The 23,746-nt window shown below is 47.5% G+C and overlaps 1 protein-coding gene across 1 annotated transcript in view; it reads right to left on the minus strand.

The window, feature by feature from the left end:
- The window catches only part of RPS6KC1 (ribosomal protein S6 kinase C1), a 166,717-nt gene extending 145,334 nt beyond the window's left edge, over window positions 1-21,383 (minus strand). Inside the window, exons 1-3 of the mRNA XM_083175184.1 lie at window positions 20,154-21,383; window positions 12,495-12,530; window positions 924-1,044 (exon numbers count right to left, since the gene is read on the minus strand). Of these exons, the coding sequence (XP_083031310.1) occupies window positions 924-1,044; window positions 12,495-12,530; window positions 20,154-20,255 (259 nt within the window). The 5' untranslated portion in view covers window positions 20,256-21,383. The remainder of the gene's footprint in view (window positions 1-923; window positions 1,045-12,494; window positions 12,531-20,153) is intronic.
- Window positions 21,384-23,746: the final 2,363 nt, after the last annotated feature.

Raw genomic sequence — 23,746 nt, forward strand, 5'->3', positions numbered from 1 at the left:
ACGCACAGGGGGCGGGTCGCCGGATATTACAGCAGTCTACATTGCAGTAGAGGTAGTAGGGGGATGGTGTGAGGGCACTACTGCCGCACTACTGCCTGCAGGGTGGCGTTCCATAAGTGGAATGACAACCATAAACTGGCAGACACCTGGTCACACATTGAGGAGCGCGGTGTGATCAGACTTCTGCACCTTAGCAGCCGACATTCATTACGAGTCAACGTCATGAAATCAGGGACCACACTCAGTGCAGCATGGTTTTGCCTATCTGTAATAACTGCAGCCTTGATAACAGGAGTGAATCAGGCCCCTTGCACGGAGTGGATACCGTGACATAATCTGTGCGCATGGGGAAGTCACAGGGTGATCACCACATGGACAATCAGGGACCCGTTCGCTGTAACCAACACATTTCAATTCCATACAGTAACAAATGGAAAACAGAGCGAGCCCCTGTATAGAGGAAATGTCATTCTCCTGCGCATCGCATTAGTTACAGCCAATGAGAAGCTTATGTGAGGAGATGGACAAACATTAGCAGTACACAGAGAGCACAGAGGGTAGAGAGACAGCTTCCCGAAGATGCCAGCCACCGCCACCCTCTGCCATCCCACCATTGTTATGGGATACCTTGGGCTTAATGCTTCTGCCCGACTTGCCCCTCCTAGCACAATCAGTGGGGAACCTGTTCCCTTAAATACTTTGAATTAAGGATGTTTCTTGTAAGGGGCTGCTACATTACTAAACCAGTCATTCCGCACGCCACAACATCGCGATGTGCCAACAGGGGGCATACACATACACAGCCTGACGTTATGGGGGACAGATAAATACGTGTAAATCACACAAATGTTATTTACTGATCTAATAGTGCAAATGACAGAGGAATACTCCGGATAGGACAAGGTACGGTGAAAGCCGCTTACCGAACAGTTTGGCTTTTGCGAACGGTGGAAACAAATCGGTTTGTCGGAAGAGGCTCTTATGGATCTGCCAGAGATCTCGGTGCAGTTTCTTGAAGTCGCTGTATCTTTTCCAAGTAACTATCTGAGGGCAGAAGAGGAGAGTGTTACGTCTGCATCTAGAAGGATTGTTCACTGGTGGGGTGCGGGAGACAGACACCCCCTTACCTACACACTTCCAATCCATTGGTTACATGCTAGGAGGAGGAAGTACCCAACACAGCCGCTTACAGGGTCCTGATGTAATGGTCAATGTGACATGAGATCGCTGTGTCCCTTGTTCTCTGCCCCCTGATACTTATGTCAGTGTCCTCTGCTGATGCAGCTATGGTTATGTGCCCAGTACTTGTCCTCTATTGTATACAGCTGTAAGTCACTGTCTCCTGGGTTATATACTCTGTAATAGGGTGCTGCGGATCCCTTGTTCTCTGCCCCCTGATACTTATGTCAGTGTCCTCTGCTGATACAGCTATGGTTATGTGTCCTGTACTTGTCCCCTATTGTATACAGCTGTAAGTCACTGTCTCCTGGGTTATATACTATGTAATAGGGCGCTGCGGATCCCTTGTTCTCTGCCCCCTGATACTTATGTCAGTGTCCTCTGCTGATGCAGCTATGGTTATGTGCCCTGTACTTGTCCTCTATTGTATTCAGCTGTAAGTCACTGTCTCCTGGGTTATATACTGTGTAATAGGGTGCTGCGGATCCCGTGTTCTCTGCCCCCTGATACTTATGTCAGTGTCCTCTGCTGATGCAGCTATGGTTATGTGCCCTGTACCTGTCCTCTATTGTATACAGCTGTAAGTCACTGTCTCCTGGGTTATATACTCTGTAATAGGGCGCTGTGGATCCCATGTTCTCTGCCCCCTGATACTTATGTCAGTGCCGCCTGCTGATGCAGCTATGGTTATGTGCCCTGTACTTGTCCTCTATTGTATTCAGCTGTAAGTCACTGTCTCCTGGGTTATATACTGTGTAATAGGGTGCTGCGGATCCCTTGTTCTCTGCCCCCTGATACTTATGTCAGTGTCCTCTGCTGATGCAGCTATGGTTATGTGCCCTGTACCTGTCCTCTATTGTATTCAGCTGTAAGTCACTGTCTCCTGGGTTATATACTGTGTAATAGGGTGCTGCGGATCCCTTGTTCTCTGCCTCCTGATACTTATGTCAGTGTCCCCTGCTGATGCAGCTATGGTTATATACCCTGTACTTGTCCTCTATTGTATACAGCTGTAAGTCACTGTCTCCTGGGTTATATACTGTGTAATAGGGCACTGTGGATCCCTTGTTCTCTGCCCCCTGATACTTATGTCAGTGTCCTCTGCTGATGCAGCTATGGTTATGTACCCTGTACCTGTCCTCTATTGTATTCAGCTGTAAGTCTCTGTCTCCTGGGTTATATACTCTGTAATAGGGTGCTGCGGATCCCTTGTTCTCTGCCCCCTGATACTTATGTCAGTGTCCTCTGCTGATGCAGCTATGGTTATGTGCCCTGTACTTGTCCTCTATTGTATTCAGCTGTAAGTCACTGTATCCTGGGTTATATACTCTGTAATAGGGCGCTGCGGAGCCCTTGTTCTCTGCCCCCTAATACTTATGTCAGTGCCGCCTGCTGATGCAGCTATGGTTATGTGTCCTGTACTTGTCCTCTATTGTATTCAGCTGTAAGTCACTGTCTCCTGGGTTATATACTCTGTAATAGGGCACTGTGGATCCCTTGTTCTTTGCCCCCTGATACCTATGTCAGTGCCCTCTGCTGATGTAGCTATGGTTATGTGCCCTGTACTTGTCCTCTATTGTATTCAGCTGTAAGTCACTGTCTCCTGGGTTATATACTCTGTAATAGGGTGCTGCGGATCCCTTGTTCTCTGCCCCCTGATACTTATGTCAGTGTCCTCTGCTGATGCAGCTATGGTTATGTGCCCTGTACTTGTCCTCTATTGTATTCAGCTGTAAGTCACTGTCTCCTGGGTTATATACTCTGTAATAGGGTGCTGCGGATCCCTTGTTCTCTGCCCCCTGATACTTATGTCAGTGTCCTCTGCTGATGCAGCTATGGTTTTATACCCTGTACTTGTCCTCTATTGTATTTAGCTGTAAGTCACTGTCTCCTGGGTTATATACTGTGTAATAGGACGCTGCAGATCCCTTGTTCTCTGCCCTCTCCTGATACTTATGTCAGTGTCCCCTGCTGATGCAGCTATGGTTATGTGCCCTGTACTTGTCCTCTATTGTATTCAGCTGTAAGTCACTGTCTCCTGGGTTATATACTGTGTAATAGGGTGCTGCGGATCCCTTGTTCTCTGCCCCCTGATACATATGTCAGTGCCGCCTGCTGATGCAGCTATGGTTATGTGTCCTGTACTTGCCCTCTATTGTATACAGCTGTAAGTCACTTTCTCCTGGGTTATACACTGTGTAATAGGGTGCTGCGGATCCCTTGTTCTCTGCCCCCTGATACTTATGTCAGTGTCCTCTGCTGATGCAGCTATGGTTTTATACCCTGTACTTGTCCTCTATTGTATTTAGCTGTAAGTCACTGTCTCCTGGGTTATACACTGTGTAATAGGGCGCTGCGGATCCCTTGTTATCTGCCCCCTGATACTTATGTCAGTGCCACCTGCTGATGCAGCTATGGTTATGTGCCCTGTACTTGTCCTCTATTGTATTCAGCTGTAAGTCACTGTCTCCTGGGTTTGATACTCTGTAATAGGGCGCTGCAGATTCCTTGTTCTCTGCCCCCTGATACTTATGTCAGTGTCCTCTGCTGATGCAGCTATGGTTATGTGCCCTGTACCTGTCCTCTATTGTATTCAGCTGTAAGTCACTGTCTCCTGGGTTATATACTCTGTAATAGGGCGCTGCGGATCCCTTGTTCTCTGCCCCCTGATACTTATGTCAGTGTCCTCTGCTGATGCAGCTATGGTTATGTGCCCTGTACTTGTCCTCTATTGTATACAGCTGTAAGTCACTGTCTCCTGGGTTATATACTGTGTAATAGGGCGCTGCGGATCCCTTGTTCTATGTACCCTGATACTTATGTCAGTGTCCTCTGCTGATGCAGCTATGGTTATGTGCCCTGTACTTGTCCTCTATTGTATACAGCTGTAAGTCACTGTCTCCTGGGTTATATACTCTGTAATAGGGCGCTGCGGATCCCATGTTCTCTGCCCCCTGATACTTATGTCAGTGTCCTCTGCTGATGCAGCTATGGTTATGTGCCCTGTACTTGTCCTCTATTGTATTCAGCTGTAAGTCACTGTCTCCTGGGTTATACACTGTGTAATAGGGCGCTGCGGATCCCTTGTTCTATGTACCCTGATACTTATGTCAGTGTCCTCTGCTGATGCAGCTATGGTTATGTGCCCTGTACTTGTCCTCTATTTTATTCAGCTGTAAGTCACTGTCTCCTGGGTTATATACTGTGTAATAGGGCGCTGCGGATCCCTTGTTCTATGTACCCTGATACTTATGTCAGTGTCCTCTGCTGATGCAGCTATGGTTATGTGCCCTGTACTTGTCCTCTATTGTATTCAGCTGTAAGTCACTGTCTCCTGGGTTATATACTGTGTAATAGGGTGCTGCGGATCCCGTGTTCTCTGCCCCCTGATACTTATGTCAGTGTCCTCTGCTGATGCAGCTATGGTTATGTGCCCTGTACTTGTCCTCTATTGTATACAGCTGTAAGTCACTGTCTCCTGGGTTATATACTGTGTAATAGGGCACTGTGGATCCCTTGTTCTCTGCCCCCTGATACTTATGTCAGTGTCCTCTGCTGATGCAGCTATGGTTATGTACCCTGTACCTGTCCTCTATTGTATTCAGCTGTAAGTCTCTGTCTCCTGGGTTATATACTCTGTAATAGGGTGCTGCGGATCCCTTGTTCTCTGCCCCTGATACTTATGTGAGTGTCCTCTGCTGATGCAGCTGTGGTTATGTGCCCTGTACTTGTCCTCTATTGTATTCAGCTGTAAGTCACTGTCTCCTGGGTTATATACTCTGTAATAGGGTGCTGCGGATCCCTTGTTCTCTGCCCCCTGATACTTATGTCAGTGTCCCCTGCTGATGCAGCTATGGTTATATACCCTGTACTTGTCCTCTATTGTATACAGCTGTAAGTCACTGTCTCCTGGGTTATATACTGTGTAATAGGGCACTGTGGATCCCTTGTTCTCTGCCCCCTGATACTTATGTCAGTGTCCTCTGCTGATGCAGCTATGGTTATGTACCCTGTACCTGTCCTCTATTGTATTCAGCTGTAAGTCTCTGTCTCCTGGGTTATATACTCTGTAATAGGGTGCTGCGGATCCCTTGTTCTCTGCCCCCTGATACTTATGTCAGTGTCCTCTGCTGATGCAGCTGTGGTTATGTGCCCTGTACTTGTCCTCTATTGTATTCAGCTGTAAGTCACTGTCTCCTGGGTTATATACTCTGTAATAGGGTGCTGCGGATCCCTTGTTCTCTGCCCCCTGATACTTATGTCAGTGTCCTCTGCTGATGCAGCTATGGTTTTATACCCTGTACTTGTCCTCTATTGTATTTAGCTGTAAGTCACTGTCTCCTGGGTTATACACTGTGTAATAGGGCGCTGCGGATCCCTTGTTATCTGCCCCCTGATACTTATGTCAGTGCCACCTGCTGATGCAGCTATGGTTATGTGCCCTGTACTTGTCCTCTATTGTATTCAGCTGTAAGTCACTGTCTCCTGGGTTTGATACTCTGTAATAGGGCGCTGCAGATTCCTTGTTCTCTGCCCCCTGATACTTATGTCAGTGTCCTCTGCTGATGCAGCTATGGTTATGTGCCCTGTACCTGTCCTCTATTGTATTCAGCTGTAAGTCACTGTCTCCTGGGTTATATACTCTGTAATAGGGCGCTGCGGATCCCTTGTTCTCTGCCCCCTGATACTTATGTCAGTGTCCTCTGCTGATGCAGCTATGGTTATGTGCCCTGTACTTGTCCTCTATTGTATACAGCTGTAAGTCACTGTCTCCTGGGTTATATACTCTGTAATAGGGCGCTGCGGATCCCATGTTCTCTGCCCCCTGATACTTATGTCAGTGTCCTCTGCTGATGCAGCTATGGTTATGTGCCCTGTACTTGTCCTCTATTGTATTCAGCTGTAAGTCACTGTCTCCTGGGTTATACACTGTGTAATAGGGCACTGTGGATCCCTTGTTCTATGTACCCTGATACTTATGTCAGTGTCCTCTGCTGATGCAGCTATGGTTATGTGCCCTGTACTTGTCCTCTATTTTATTCAGCTGTAAGTCACTGTCTCCTGGGTTATATACTGTGTAATAGGGCGCTGCGGATCCCTTGTTCTATGTACCCTGATACTTATGTCAGTGTCCTCTGCTGATGCAGCTATGGTTATGTGTCCTGTACTTGTCCTCTATTGTATACAGCTGTCAGTCACTGTCTCCTGGGTTATATACTCTGTAATAGGATGCTGCGGATCCCTTGTTCTCTGCCCCCTGATACTTATGTCAGTGTCCTCTGCTGATGCAGCTATGGTTATGTGCCCTGTACCTGTCCTCTATTGTATACAGCTGTAAATCACTGTCTCCTGGGATATATACTGTGTAATAGGGCGCTGCGGATCCCTTGTTCTCTGCCCTCTGATACTTATGTCAGTGTCCTCTGCTGATGCAGCTATGGTTATGTGCCCTGTACTTGTACTGTATTGTATACAGCTGTAAGTCACTGTCTCCTGGGTTATATACTCTGTAATAGGATGCTGCGGATCCCTTGTTCTCTGCCCCCTGATACTTATGTCAGTGTCCTCTGCTGATGCAGCTATGGTTATGTGCCCTGTACTTGTCCTCTATTGTATTCAGCTGTAAGTCACTGTCTCCTGGGTTATATACTCTGTAATAGGGTGCTGCGGATCCCTTGTTCTCTGCCCTCTGATACTTATGTCAGTGTCCCCTGCTGATGCAGCTATGGTTATGTGCCCTGTACTTGTCCTCTATTGTATACAGCTGTAAGTCACTGTCTCCTGGGTTATATACTCTGTAATAGGATGCTGCGGATCCCTTGTTCTCTGCCCCCTGATACTTATGTCAGTGTCCTCTGCTGATGCAGCTATGGTTATGTGCACTGTACTTGTCCTCTATTGTATTCAGCTGTAAGTCACTGTCTCCTGCGTTATATACTCTGTAATAGGGTGCTGCGGATCCCTTGTTCTCTGCCCTCTGATACTTATGTCAGTGTCCTCTGCTGATGCAGCTATGGTTATGTGCCCTGTACCTGTCCTCTATTGTATTCAGCTGTAAGTCACTGTCTCCTGGGTTATATACTGTGTAATAGGACGCTGCAGATCCCTTGTTCTCTGCCCCCTGATACTTATGTCAGTGTCCTCTGCTGATACAGCTATGGTTATGTGCCCTGTACTTGTCCTCTATTGTATTCAGCTGTAAGTCACTGTCTCCTGGGTTATATACTCTGTAATAGGGTGCTGCGGATCCCTTGTTCTCTGCCCTCTGATACTTATGTCAGTGTCCTCTGCTGATGCAGCTATGGTTATGTGCCCTGTACTTGTCCTCTATTGTATTCACCTGTAAGCCACTGTCTCCTGGGTTATATACTCTGTAATAGGGCGCTGCAGGTCCCTTGTTCTCTGCCCCCTGATACTTATGTCAGTGCCACCTGCTGATGCAGCTATAGTTATGTGCCCCGTACTTGTCCTCTATTGTATACAGCTGTAAATCACTGTCTCCTGGGTTATATACTGTGTAATAGGGACCTGCGGATCCCTTGTTCTCTGCCCCCTGATACTTATGTCAGTGTCCTCTGCTGATGCAGCTATGGTTATATACCCTGTACTTGTCCTCTATTGTATTCAGCTGTAAGTCACTGTCTCCTGGGTTATATACTGTGTTATATGGCGCTGCGGATCCCTTGTTCTCTGCCCCCTGATACTTATGTCAGTGTCCTCTGCTGATGCAGCTATGGTTATATACCCTGTACTTGTCCTCTATTGTATTCAGCTGTAAGTCACTGTCTCCTGGTTTATATACTCTGTAATAGGGTGCTGCGGATCCCTTGTTCTCTGCCCCCTGATACTTATGTCAGTGTCCTCTGTTGATGCAGCTATTGTTATATACCCTGTACTTGTCCTCTATTGTATTCAGCTGTAAGTCATTGTCTCCTGGGTTATATACTCTGTAATAGGGTGGTGCGGATCCCTTGTTCTCTGCCCCCTGATACTTATGTCAGTGTCCTCTGCTGATGCAGCTATGGTTATGTGCCCTGTACTTGTCCTCTATTGTATTCAGCTGTAAGTCACTGTCTCCTGGGTTATATACTCTGTAATAGGGCACTGCGGATCCCTCTTTCTCTGCCCCCTGATACTTATGTCAGTGCCGCCTGCTGATGCAGCTATGGGTATGTGCCTTGTACTTGTCCTCTGTGTATTCAGCTGTAAGTCACTGTCTCCTGGGTTATATACTCTGTAATAGGGTGCTGCAGATCCCTTGTTCTCTGCCCCTGATACTTATGTCAGTGTCCTCTGCTGATGCAGCTATGGTTATGTACCCTGTACTTGTCCTCTATTGTATTCAGCTGTAAGTCACTATCTCCTGTGTTATATACTGTGTAATAGGGTGCTGCGCATCCCTTGTTCTCTGCCCCCTGATACTTATGTCAGTGTCCTCTGCTGATGCAGCTATGGTTATGTGCCCTATACTTGTCCTCTATTGTATTCACATGTAAGTCACTGTCTCCTGGGTTATATACTGTGTAATAGGGCACTGCGGATCCCTTGTTCTCTGCCCCCTGATACTTATGTCAGTGTCCTCTGCTGATGCAGCTGTGGTTATGTGCCCTGTACTTTTTCTCTATTGTATTCAGCTGTAAGTCATTGTCTCCTGGGTTATATACTCTGTAATAGGGTGCTGCGGATCCCTTGTTCTCTGCCCCCTGATACTTATGTCAGTGCCACCTGCTGATCCATAGAAACATAGAGCTATGGTTATGTGCCCTGTACTTGTCCTCTATTGTATTCAGCTGTAAGTCACTGTCTCCCGGGTTATACACTCTGTAATAGGCGCTGCGGATCCCTTGTTCTCTGCCCCCTGATACTTATGTCAGTGCCGCCTGCTGATGCAGCTATGGTTATGTGCCCTGTACTTGTCCTATATTGTAGTCAGCTGTAAGTCACTGTCTCACGGGTTATACACTCTGTAATAGGGCGCTGCGGATCCCTTGTTCTCTGCCCCCTGATACTTAACCATAGCTGTATCAGCAGGCAGCATGACCTATGTGCCCTGTACTTGTCCTCTATTACTGTATATTCAGCTGTCAATCACTGTCTCCTGGGTTATATACTCTGTAATAGGGTGCTGCGGATCCCTTGTTGTCTGCCCCTGATACAAAGTTAGTGTCCTCTGCTGATGCAGCTATAGTTATGTGCCCTGTACTTGTCCTCTATTGTAGTCAGCTGTAAGTCACTGTCTCCTGGGTTATATACTCTGTAATAGGGTGCTGCGGATCCCTTGTTCTCTGCCCCCTGATACTTATGTCAGTGTCCTCTGCTGATGCAGCTATGGTTATGTACCCTGTACTTGTCCTCTATTGTATTCAGCTGTAAGTCACTGTCTCCTGCGTTATATACTCTGTAATAGGGCGCTGCGGATCCCTTGTTCTATGTACCCTGATACTTATGTCAGTGCCGCCTGCTGATACAGCTATGGTTATGTGCCCTGTATTTGTCCTCTATTGTATTCAGCTGTAAGTTACTGTCTCCTGGGTTATATACTGTGTAATAGGGCGCTGCGGATCCCTTGTTCTCTGCCCCCTGATACTTATGTCAGTGTCCTCTGCTGATGCAGCTATGGTTATATACCCTGTACTTGTCCTCTATTGTATTCAGCTGTAAGTCACTGTATCCTGGATTATATACTCTGTAATAGGGTGCTGCGGATTCCTTGTTCTCTGACTCCTGATACTTATGTCAGTGTCCTCTGCTGATGCAGCTATGGTTATGTGCCCTGTACTTGTCCTCTATTGTATTCAGCTGTCAGTCACTGTCTCCTGGGTTATATACTCTGTAATAGGGTGCTGCGGATCCCTTGTTCTCTGCCCCCTGATACCTATGTCAGTGCCGCCTGCTGATGCAGCTATGTTTATGTGCCCTGTACTTGTCCTCTATTGTATACAGCTGTAAGTCACTGTCTCCTGGGTTATATACTCTGTAATAGGGAGCTGCGGATCCCTTGTTCTCTGCCCCCTGATACTTATGTCAGTGTCCTCTACTGAGTCTTACTTACAGCTGTAAAGGTGCCCATACACGTACCAATTACTCTGTACTTTTTGTGCTAAAATAGCATCGCATCGCATGCACAACACATGCACAACGATGCTATTTTAGCACAAAAAGTACCGGGTAATTGGTGCGTGTATGGGCACCTTAAGTCACTGTTTTGCTTATTTGTTTATGTGATCTGGCGCCATATAAATAACGTATAATAATCTAAAAGGACTTTTTCTATTTCTTGTCTCCCTCCCAATTGTATACAGTCACAATGCAGTAGCGCTGCAACCACAATGAAATCTTTGCAACCTTTGAAAAAGCCACAGTTAGTGGCGAAACGCGTCAGTTGTTTGCTTTTAAATTCCCAGGACTGGACCAAGAGGTAGCCCACATTGCCACCCACCATCTTGCTGCCACTCGCCTGTCCCCAGATCCATCCACTACCCAATGCGGTTTTAACTTGGATAACCCACAAGCAGCCTCCTCCAGGTGAGCCATTCCATCCAGCCACCTGTTAGAGGGTTCCAACTTCCGATAAGGACTCATTCTCAAGTGAGAGACTATAACCCAGATTCTAGTGAGCTCTAGGATATACAGCTGCCCAGAGGGTTATACTCATCCAGAGAAATTTGAGCTACCCATTACCCAACCCTCAGTGGACATATGGGTCCCCGTGACAAAGAAAGGGGCTTGGGTCCAACTACACATCCTATTCTTTGGAGCAACCCTACAGATTCCTCCAGCAGCAACTATACAAGATTCCGTACACAATAGTGAGGACCTGTATTTTCACCTCTTTTTACCAATTGGGACATTCAGTCATTCAAGTGGCACCTAACAGTGGCTAAGCAAGTGTACTTACCTTAAAAAGGACATATCCAATACCTACAGTACCCCTGGACCCAGTAAATGTGTTAAGTGAGATACCCTCCTTTTTATTCATTTTTTAAATGTTATTTTATGTATATGCATGTGATGTAATTTTATGTGTTTTTCAGTCTATATAAAAGGAAATTATCTTGATTACCAAGTCCTCATTTCATTGTGGTTGCAGCGCTGCTTCTTTTTTATTTTTTCTGTTGTTCAATCTAATAGGGAGTGACTACCCCTATATCCAAGCAGCTGCTCTGGGGAAATAACTCCTGTGCCTCACAAATTCTCCAGTAGAATACACAGTCACAATGTAGAGTCTGGCTTTTTGTGGATACCTGGTGCCTGAAAAATGACTGTTTTCCAGGATGATACAAAGCATTGGCTGATGGACGAGAACCGGAAAGGTACAAGAGTGCATTTCATTTAATAAAACGTCCCTCGCAGTAAAACAGGCTAGAACATATGCCCAATTGCACAGCGGGTGTTTGGGCGATTGCATACATAAAATCTAAAATGTGTAGTTTACAGGAAACCACCATTAGCGTTGTAGTAAGTGACAGCAGGCCCCGCCCCCTTCAATAACCTCTCCTGCTCATTACAATGTGTCCCCGCCCTCAGGGGTCAGGCCCGGTCTAATGGCAATTAGCACTGAGCCCCTTGTGGCCTGTGGGAACCAGGGAGAGATAGGAGATAAGTGCAGAAAGAAATCGTGCCCATTATTCCTTCAGTAAATAATGGTGTCCTCTCAATGATGTTATTAATTAGTTTGCTGATTAACTGTCCCCCCATAGTAATTATTTTAATTATGGCCTCCTAAACGTTTCCACAGCATAGTGGTCTTGGGAAGTACTTACCTACTTCTGTTCTTCATCCCACGTAATGCATTGGTTAAAGACATAAAACAATCTGCGTGAATGGAGAGGGACCACCCAAACAGAGCCCCCAATACAAACTGAGTTACTGCCCAGATGCCCCCCTATTTAACGAAACAACTGCCAATCAGGAGGGGGGAGGGGCTTCCTATTTTCTCCTGCCTGGGTCATTAATGTCCTACATGGTAACCCACCGGCTGTCATAACAGGCCAATCAGACACCCCACCACTTGGCTTTACTTCTCGATCCTCCACAATCCTTAGTGGGCTTCATCTCACACCCCCCCAGGTTGCACACTCCACAAACCTTCGCGCCTCTCGCCTCTATTTCCCACAGCCTCAACTACCTGCCTGTGGAACCACTCCTTAATAATTAGCTTACCCGGCCTCCCGTACCACATCTATACTCCCATCAGTTCCCATCTTCCCTTAAATCCCACCCACCGTCATAACCCCCAAATTCCTCAGCCACTACCATTGGTATTACACGACTCTGCCATAATATTTAATATAACCAAATGATCCGATATTCACCTCCTGGACATCTTCTGGGTTCTTCCTGGACACAATCTGCGAGAGAAATATCAGTTAGAATAAGCAAAATCCAGATTATCTACAATCAGATCACCCGCTTTATTACCTTGCTTATTCCTGCATTAATAGTAAACGAGCTTTCAGCATAAAGTGATAGAAGCACCGGTGAGATGATAAACGGGAGATAGGGTTCTACCGGGTATTTCAAAATAATAGGAAAATGTTTGTGATTGCTGCTGAGAGCTGGTGGTAAAAGCCAGATAAGGGTTCCTGGGGGGTGGATGTGAGGTAGAAGGGAGGGCTCCATCCAAAAGGCCCATTTCGGGTGTTTAGGCCTTCACCCGAGAGCAGGATAATTAGTGTCTGCAGCGGTAAGAGGCTGATATAAGTTGTGCACAGGGTCTTAGTGCCTGGGGAAACTGGTATCAGGTCTGTATATGGCACCGTGATTTACAGACTGTGGGCAATGTGCCTGTGTTTGTGGTAGGGGCATTATTTCCTACCCACACAGATTAATTAGTACCCAGACGGGCTAGGGGATAATTTTATTTTATGTGCTGCACAATAAAACTAGCCCCAGATAGACTGCAGGAAAACCCTGGTCTGGTATGAGGTTTTCGGGCTGCTGTGTATTTGGAGATGCCCCTCTACCCCAGGAGAGGGTACCACTACCCTGATTTTATATTTAAGAGCCGAAGACAAAAAAAAAGCCAAAATAGGTATAGACATACTGTAAATCATGTGACATGCATTAGGTCAAAAGGTTGACCCACTAGTGCAGGGATGTGGAACCTTCGGCACTACACATCCCAGCATGCACTGCAACAGTTTAAGCATGGACAAATAGCAAAACTTTAGCAGGGCATGCTGGGATGTGTAGTTCAACAGCCGGAGGGCCGAAGGTTCCCCAACCCTGCATTAGTGGTACAGCATATGGCCGACATGAGTTTTTCACAATATGTTTCATTTCACTTTTTCATACTTTAACATCCACGTGGACTCCAATTGGCAACGGTAAACGTTGCCCGAAACAAGCCATGAGGGGCGACATGGAACACTAATTAGGGGGTCATTACATTACACCAACTTGGTCGACAAACATTGGGTTGACACCACAAGGTCGACAGGCAGGAAGGTCGACATGTGTCTAGGTCGACAGGTCATTAGGTTGACAGTCAAAAGGTCAACATGTGGTTTTTCACTGAGCCGACAGGCGGTATTTCATGCCCCACCATCCAGTAGGGCGTAGTGGGAGAATAAAGTAGTGTGCCGAGCGCAGCGAGTTATGCGACCGATGCGGTGCACTTCAAACTGTGTCCATGTTGACATTCAGGTAAAAAAAAAAAAAAAAAAAAAAAAACTGTGAAAACCCCATGTTGACCTTTTGACTGTTGACCTTGCCCATGTCGATCTAATGCATGTTCTCTTTAAAAAAGTCAGTCCACACAGTCTCAAGCGCTCTATCCCTGCAGCTACTGAATCCCAGGTGAAAATATTCAATCAATGATTATTTCAATGGACAATCTCTATGCAGAAACAGGGATTATCTGCAGCGCTGGGTTAATGTGCAATTCTTTATATGGGGTTCGCAGGTTTTCAAAAATAACAGATTATTCCAGAAGTTTTTTCTTCGTTTACTTAAAAAAACTTTTATTTATGAAGCCAATATATATGCAAAAAAAAAAAACTTTTGCCAAAGATATGAGTAAAAAACTTTTCCCAAAGATATGAATAAAAATTTGCAAAAACAGTATACAGTCTCGTTCCTTGCAGAAAAAAAGTTTTAAAATAGGCTCACCGGACCTCTCGGGGGCAGAATCTCCTACCACTTAGATGTTTCCTCTTGGGTCCAAGAGGTTGAAACTAGTAGATGAGCAGCTGGAGATTGGAGCTCACAGAAAAGTAAAAAGCCGCCAGACACAAGGGAGCAGTACCGGGGTATATACAATCGCACCCCGAGAGGCTCACATACATTCAAGTGAAGCCTGGGAGAGGTATCCAGATAACATCGGAGCCCCACAGCATACATTTAAAGATCAGCGTCCCGGTGACCCTGCCAGACTGCGAGCGCAGGCAGGTGCTGGCTGGTCAGAGGAACGCAGGCTGTGTGTTCTTTCTGCTCTAAGGATTACCTGTACCTATCTCCTACACACGAGGGAATACTTTATCCAAACACAGGGAAAACCCGAAGGGTCACCACAGTGGCAGTGTGGTGCCTGAAGGGAAGAGTACCAGTGAAGGAGCAGCATTTCATCCTGCTAAAGAAATCCCACTGAGAAACATCTAAGTGGTAGGAGATTCTGCCCCCGAAAGGTCCGGTGAGCCTATTTTAAAACTTTTTTTCTGCAAGGAACGAGACTGTATACTGTGTTTTATATTTTGTATTTTTTGCAATTTTTTATTCATATCTTTGGGAAAAGTTTTTTACTTATATCTTTGGCAAAAGTTTTTTTGCATACATATTTGCTTCATAAATAAACGTTTTTTTTTAGTAAAAGAAGAAAAAACTTCTGGAATAATCTGTTATTTTTGAAAACCTGCGAACCCCATATAAAGAATTGCACATTAACCCAGCGCTGCAGATAATCCCTGTTTCTGCATAGAGATCTAATGCATGTGTCGACCTAATGACCTGTCGACCTAGACCCATGTCGGCCCAATGCTTGTCGACCTAGTTGGTGTAGCCCTAACAACCCACAGCCATAGAAAAAACTGGATACCCCAAAATCATGTCAACTTTTTCATGTGTTGGCCTTCTGCATGTCAACATTTTGAGGTCCACCTAAACACTGTCGACATAACGAACACATCCCTATCTTCCATCTGCAGCGCGTATATAACAGCTGGACACACACGAGGGGCCACGATGCAGTAATCAGAAACGTGGCCCTGTGTACAGGAGAATTTCCAGTGATAACGGGTCCCTGGAGCAGAGTCGCTATGGCAACAGTAAGCCTTGTTTACTAGTGTGCGAGACCAGCGCCAGGTTAATGAGGGCATCAGAACTTTGCAGTGCCTCTAGTACTTTTCCGTTGGTGGGTGGAAGGGGGAGGGCAGGGGGGGGCTGAGACAGCAGTACCATAGCAAAGACGCATTGGTCCTGATGCCAGCTTGCGTGGCATGGCTCTGCGTATACTCATACAGCTGGCCACTTGCATTATGCCCCCACAGGTAAATACGCTAGGACCGCTTTCAAACGCAAGCTGGCGCAAACCAGGATAAAGTGGCGGAGCCGAGAAATCCGTATTATTTACAGGTGGTGGAGGGCAGGAGCGATTATTGGATAATGATGATGATCCCCATTCTCAGAACCTTATTTTGGTTCATTCTTTCTGACAAAATCCTTCTTAGATGGACAAAACCATGTGCACTGCAGGGGGGCAGATGTAACATGTGCAGAGAGAATTAGATTTGGGTGAGTAATTTTGTTTCTGTGCAGGGAAAATACTGACTGCTTTATTTTTACACTGCAATATAGATCTCACTTTGAAGTAAAACCCCACCCAAATCTAATTCTCTCTGCACATGTTACATCTGCCCCACCTGCAGTGCACATGGTTTTGCCCATCTAAGAAGGATTTTGTCAGAAAGAATGAACCAAAATAAGGCCCTCAATGTGCTGTTCCCCATATGGCGGCAATTGTGATTGTGATTTGTTGCACAGTTGCAGCCAATCCCATGCCAGGTATTAAGGGCCTGTTTCAGTTTTGTTAGCACACAACTGGGCAAAACTATGCTGCACTGCAGGTGGGGCAGATGTAACATGTACAGAAAGATTAAAGCGCAGTACACACTAGTAGATATATCTGCAGACAGATTGGGCGGCGTGTTCCCCATACATGCTGCCTGATCCGTCGGGAATGACATCACAACTGGGCGGTCCATTGGGCTGCCAATCACCACCGCCTCTGCTGCAGGTGTACGTGAGGTTGGCGGATCACCTGCACATAAAGAACGATGCGCCGATAGATCTTTAGATATATTGGGCATTGGCTCTGTTGCACAGACGACGCAATATATCTGTGATTGACACCAGTCACAGATACATCGCTGGTACAAACTGGAGATCTGCTGATTGCAGTATTTAAACGCTGCGGTTGGGGGGAGGATGCCACGATCGGGGTGGGGAGCGGGGGTCCCTCAGAATCCGGGAGGGTTGCCCACCTTTCCGGGGGACCCATTTTTCGTGAGCCTCCCAGCCATTCTGGGAGGGTAGGCAACCTTAAAATACACACAGAAATAATAATTATCTATAATTTATCTTGTCACATGCAAGAATATCAGGAGCCGCTGTATTACTTACACACCGGGGCAGGACTCAGGAGGACTGTGTGGGTGTGTGTATGTATCTCTAGACCAGGGGTAGCCAACTCCAGTCCTCGAGAGCTACCAACAGTGCATGTTTTCCAGGTCTCCTCACAGAAGTAATTAGCTCCACATGTGTTAGTGCGTAATTAGTGCACCTGTGCTGCAGCTAGGTGGTCTGGAAATTGTAAACTGTTGGTAGCTCTCCAAGACTGGAGTTGGCAACCACTGCTCTACACCCTCATAATACCATAATAATACTCCGTTTTAACTGCAGGCAAATTCCAGGGTCTAGCAACACGGGTTTTTCTGCAGTGTGAACGGGTTGCAAACCCGGATCTCGTACAAGGGTAAAACCCTTCTTTTTACCTGTGTTTGAGATCTGGGTATGCAGACACGGGTTGACCCGTACTCACTGCATAAAAACCCATGTTAACAGGCAAATTACCGGGTAGAACTTCTTCACCCGGGAATTTGCCCTGCAGTGAGAACGGGGGTCCGTCCCTGCAGTCCCCGGCATTTTAATGCCATGTAAAAACTGTATTTCCCACTGGCAGTGAGAACACGGCATTAGATAACAGGTTACACAGGAGGAGGAGAAGCTAGGACTCTGTGTCACCTAAAACTCTCTCCTCCTATCTCTCCTCTAGTTGGAAAGCTCTGTAATCAGACAAAAAACAACATTACCGGGTGAAGCAGTTCTACACGGTAATTTTGTAGAAAAACACGGGTCCTTTTTCTGTGTGAAAGGGCACACCAGGGTCGTAAATCCTGTGTCTCCGACCCCGTAATACCATGTTCTCATTGCTGCCCAGGAACAAAAACCCGGGTCTTTGCAGGGGCCCAGATCATCTCAGCTATACAGACCCCCTACATACTGCACCTTAGACCCATCGCCCCATTCACACTGCTTCCCCTGGTCTGCCTGCCAACAAGTGTGTGGAATCTAAGAGCAGCTTTGAGCAATGCAATGAGCTTGCTTTTTTGCATCTTGTGAGAAAAACCCGGGTCTAGCCTGTTCACACTGCCATACACCCGTGTTTTTCCCAGGAATAACCCAGTGTGTAATTCCCGGGACACATCACCTGGGAATTTCACTTACACTCGTTCACACTGAGAGAGGACACGGGAAATTACTGCTTACCCTGGCAAAAACCCGGGTTTTCGGCAGTGAGAACAGCGTCGAGGACACAGGATTTATGACCTGGGTTGACCCTTTCACACAGAAGAAATACCCGTGTTATTCAGCAAATTACCGGGTAGAAATTTTGAACACGGTAATTTGTTCTGTGTGAAGGGGGTCAGGCTGCTCTCTGCAAAATGACCCAACATTTGAAATGCCGTGTATTTGCCGGGATTTTCAGACTTTTATGTCTGAAAGGTGTATCCTCCAAAATCCCAGGTTTTTGCACATGAACCCGCATCAACCCGGGATTTTGGTATGTCTGAAAGGGTCAACTCTGGTGTGAAAACCCAGGTCTCCAACCCTTCTTTTTACCTGGGTTGAGGACCCGGGATTTACGACCCTAGATTTACCCTTTCAGACAAAAGAAAAACCTGTGTTTTTCAGCAAATTACCAATAGAACTGCTTCACCCGGTAATTTGGTGCTGTAAGTGTGAAAGGGTGCAGGTTGCACCCGGGAAAATTACCCTGCTGTCAAAATGTCGGGTAATTCCCAGATTGCATGTCTGAATAGGGTATAAGTATCTCAAACATCCTGATAGTCCTGGCCCTCTGGTTATGCTGCTGCGTTTAATCTGGCAATCTCTCAGAGACTATGGCACTTAAGGTGCGTACACACGGGCATTTATCGCTGGCAATATGGTAGCTGAGTGACCATATTGTCAGCGATTGGAGTGTGCACCGGCGATAAATCGGCAGGTGCGCGCTCCCATTTTTAGTCTTCTTAAGATCGCTGGTCGCAGGAGCTTGCTCCTGCAACCAGCTGATTCCCTCTGCGGCACCGCCCGGCAGAGGTTCCCTTTCATCAGCGACCATCTCTAGTCGCTGATGAAAAGGAGACACTGAGCAATATATCTCCCCTGTGTGTACGCAGCTTTATTTAGATCTGATCGCAGTACAAACACACCCTACCCAAATCTAACTCTCTCTGCACATGTTACATCTGCCCCACCTGCAATGCACATGGTTTTGCCCATTTTGAGAACAAATTTGTACGGCAATTACATCTGAATAAGGCCCTATATTAGGTGGCCAATCAGCACTGGCAATCAACCAGCAATGTAGGCAAATAAAACAGCTTTCACTCCATTTCTTTGGCAAAAGCCACATATTATATTAGAGTCTGGAAGCCAGAACCCATGTCATTGGGAGAATCTGCCTCCTCCCTCTCTATCATTCACGTGTAATAATGCTGGCACTAACATCATAGAGATTATGTTCTTTTCACACTCAGCTGTGCCCCACCACTAACCTGGCAGCTGACAGCTCTACACCAGGGGGATTCAATATGCGGCGCTCCAGCTGCTGCAGAACTACACATCCCAGCATGCCCTGCCGCAGAACTAGAATGCCCTCATAGCATCGCTGTGGCGTGGCAGGGCATGCAGAGATGTGTAGTTCCACAGCAGCGGAAGGGCTGAATAGTAGTAATTAGCATGTTAGCGGATTCGCATACGAGCAGTTCCACAGCTGGGCAGATCCTCTCCAGATCCCCCTGATGCTGCCGCCCTGGGCAGCTGCATAATGGTAGAGACCTGGTTCCTCCCACTTTACAATTGACCACACACTGCACATAAAGTAACCAATCAAATGATCGTTCCAAATAGAACAAATTTGATCAAGAATAAACAAAAACCTGTGAAAGCTGAGAAATGTGCTCTGCCGGAGTCCCAGGTTCCTGGACAGACAGGGAGAAGGCTACAACAAGGGAATCGTGTGTTCTGGATACCTGGCTCTGCTGCAGGAACTATTTAGCAATCCGTGCAGGCGAAACTGGTTCCCAGTGTGATATTGGGCTGACAAACTGGATCTCAGCAAGTCTGCACAGGGCTGCGCTTATACTGTGCAACTTTAATGTCACCTCCACCCATCACCCCACTCCTAGGAAAATATCTAATTAGCATAAAGGCATGTATCTGGGGGCTCGGTCAGTCCTGTACTATACAACTGGCCAATCAATACACCACTCCATATGGCCTAGGGGGGAGGGGGAGGGGGATGGGGTGAGCAGGGAGGACGACAGCAAAATGTCAATCTCCTGCTCAGTGCTACCCTCACACGTTACTAAGCGGGGGATGGGGACTGGTGGTTTCCCAGGTGGTATTGGAGCTTGGCACACATATTAGAACATAAATGAGCATTGGTGTGATGCAGGCGGCTGGGCACTCACCCTGGCAGTGACTCTGTAGATGGTGAAGCCTTTCTGGTGTTTCCTGGGGTCAGTCACTGTGTAGAAGCGGGCCAGATCCCCTCTGTCTCTTTGGGAGATCATAGTGTCCAGCTAATCCCGGGGAGACACATTCAGCGCTGCCATGAGACCGGCCATAACACCCCTCACTCAGGGACACAGCAGCGTTATCATGTGCCCGAATCCCATCACTCCTGGGTACGTGTATGCCCACATGTGCCCATTACTTGGAATACACAGAGGAGAGCACTATACCCTACCAGCAGCCATGCTGCAGTGGCATGGTGTGATACACGCACTACAGCAGCAGGACAGTAGTGTCACACACACACGACCCACACGCACAACAGCAGCAGGACAGTAGTGTCACACACACACCACAGCAGAAGGACAGTAGTGTCACCCACACCACACCAGCAGGACAGTAGTGTCACACACACCCCACACACTACAGCACCCACCACACTCACACTACAGCAGCAGGACAGTAGTGTCACCCACACCACACCAGCAGGACAGTAGTGTCACACACACCCCACACACTACAGCACCCACCACACTCACACTACAGCAGCAGGACAGTAGTGTCTCACTCACACACACACACACACACACTACAGCATTATACACTGCCCTGTCACTGACCACATTATACACAGTCACTTACAAAGCAGCATCAGCAGGACAGTAGTGTCACAGTAATGACACCACTGTACACAGCTCACTGATGACCCCACAATTACAGTACACAGCTCACTGATAAAAAACAAAATCACAGTATCCACAGCACTGCACACAGCTCACTGATGATACCACCCACTCACAGTATACCCAGTACTGCACACAGCTCACTGATGACACCATACACTCACAGTATACCCAGCACTGTACACAGCTCACTAATCACACCACACACTCACAGTATACCCAGCACTGTACACAGCTCACTAATCACACCACACACTCACAGTATACACAGCACTGTACACAGCTCACTAATCACACCACACACTCACAGTATACCCAGCTCACTGATGACACCACACTCAGTATACCCAGCACTGTACACACAGCTCACTGATGACACCACACCTTGGCCATAGCTTCCGGGGAACTGGATGGCCTGGGATACAGCGGCGCTCGCCGGGTTTGTCTCCGGAGCGCTGATTGGCTGAGACCGCTCTGTCTCCCCTGATTGGCGGACACTGCTACACTGTAGCCTCAGCCGCTGTTACAATGTATCATTTATCTACCCGACTGTACCGTGCAGCCTGGTGCCGCATAACTGCCTGCTAATATATACTATGTAACTTATACATATGGGTGTGATGTGCTGCATGACTATCTGCCTGGGTGGAATGTGCTGCATGGCTGGGTGGAATGTGCTGCATGACTATCTGCCTGGGTGGAATGTGCTGCATTACTGGGTGGAATGTGCTGTATGACTATCTGCCTGGGTAGAATGTGCTGCATGGCTATCTGCCTGGGTGGAATGTACTGCATGACTATCTGCCTGGGTGAAATGTGCTGCATTACTGGGTGGAATGTGCTGTATGACTATCTGCCTGGGTGGAATGTGCTGCACGACTATCTTCCTGGGTGGAATGTGCTGCACGACTATATTCCTGGGTGGAATGTGCTGCACGACTATCTTCCTGGGTGGAATGTGCTGTACAGTACGACTATCTGCCTGGGTGGAATGTGCTGCATGACTATCTTCCTGGGTGGAATGTGCTGCACGACTATCTTCCTGGGTGGAATGTGCTGCACGACTATCTTCTTGGGTGGAATGTGCTGTACAGTACGACTATCTGCCTGGGTGGAATGTGCTGCATGACTATCTTCCTGGGTGGAATGTGCTGCAGGACTATCTTCCTGGGTGGAATGTGTTGCACGACTATCTTCCTGGGTGGAATGTGCTGTGCAGTACGACTATCTGCCTGGGTGGAATGTGCTGCACCACAATCTGCCTGGGTGGAATGTGCTGCACCACAATCTGCCTGGGTGGAATGTGCTGCACCACAATCTGCCTGGGTGGAATGTGCTGCTCCACAATCTGCCTGTGTAGAATGTGCTGCATGGCTGGGTAGAATGCATACTTGCCTACCTGACCCTCTCCATGAGGGAGAACATGCTCTGCTCCTGGACTTCCCTGGTAATGTAGGATTGCCAGCACCTGTGGGGAGGTAGGTAAAGGTGTTTCACCACAGGTGCTGGCAATCATACATTACCAGGGAAGACCAGGAACAGAGCATTTTCTCCCGCATTGGAGAGGGTCAGGTAGGCAAGTAAGGTGGAATGTGCTGCATGACTATGCCTAGGTGGAATGTGCTGCATGACTATCTGCCTGGGTGGAATGTGCTGCATTACCTTCTGCATGGGCAGGGCCTAAGTAAAGGTTCCAGGTGCCTTGGCTAATACACATGTAGCTCCACATGTAATGCTGTTATACACACATGTATAGGTGCTCAGGGACTCACCAGTCATACTGCCCATGTGCATGTAATGCTGCTATACACACGTGTATGGGCGCTCAGATACCCGCCAGTCATACTATCCATGCAGGTGTGCTCATGCATACCTCCCAACATGACCCTCTCCAGGAGGGACACAATGCTCTGTTTCTGGACTTCCCTCTAAAGCCCCATACACAGGGGGGAGATATATTGCTCAGCCATATATTGCTAGCAATATATGGCTGAGCTATATATTGCTCAGTTTCTCCTGTTCATCAGCGATCAGAGATGGTCGCTGATGAAAAAGAAACTGCCGGGGGAGCCCGGCAGTGGTAATCAGCTAGTCGCAGGAGCATGTTCCTGCGACCAGCGATCACTACAGGGGTAAAAACGGGAGCGCGCACCCGGCGATATATCGTCGGTGCACACTCCCATCGTGGGCAATATGGTCGCTTAGCGACCATATTTCCCGCGATATTATACAAAATCGCCCCCGTGTGTACGCACCTTTAATGTATGATTGCCTGTGTTGAACAGGTTAATGGATCAGAAAGGGGGTAATCATACATTCGGAGGAAAGTCCAGTAACAGAGTATTGTGTCCCTTCTGGAGAGGGTCACGTTGGGAGGTATGCACATGTAACAAAGGTTATACAGCTGGCATGTAGGATCTAGTGTTTGTGGCGTGTGAAGGAGACTTTGTCCCCCCCCCCCCCTAATCAGCCGTTTGGTTAATCAGGCCCTGTTCTTGGGTGTAATGTGCTGCATGACTATAGTTGCAATCTAGTTCAAAAGATACGGGCTACACATACTTTATGGGAAATGCGTGGAAGTAGTGGCGTAACTACTGTAAGGCAGCCCCAGCAGCCGCTTGGGGGAGCAAGCAACAGCCGGGTCTGTGTGGGCGCCGGCACCCGCTTGACGCACTGACATGCCGCTGCCCACTGACTGAGCGCCAGAGGCGAGTCATCCACAGCGTGGGTGTGGCCATGGCAGAGACAAAAAATCCCCCCACTGATTCAATTAACTGTACACAGAGCTGGCTATTGGCTACTGTGTACAGGATGGGCGGGCAAATGGGCATGCTGGGGTGGCCAGGGATGCATCAGAGCCAAGGGAA

This window comes from Crinia signifera, chromosome 3 (assembly GCF_055691185.1).
Source record: "Crinia signifera chromosome 3, ASM5569118v1, whole genome shotgun sequence".
In the NCBI taxonomy this organism is placed as follows: domain Eukaryota; kingdom Metazoa; phylum Chordata; class Amphibia; order Anura; family Myobatrachidae; genus Crinia; species Crinia signifera.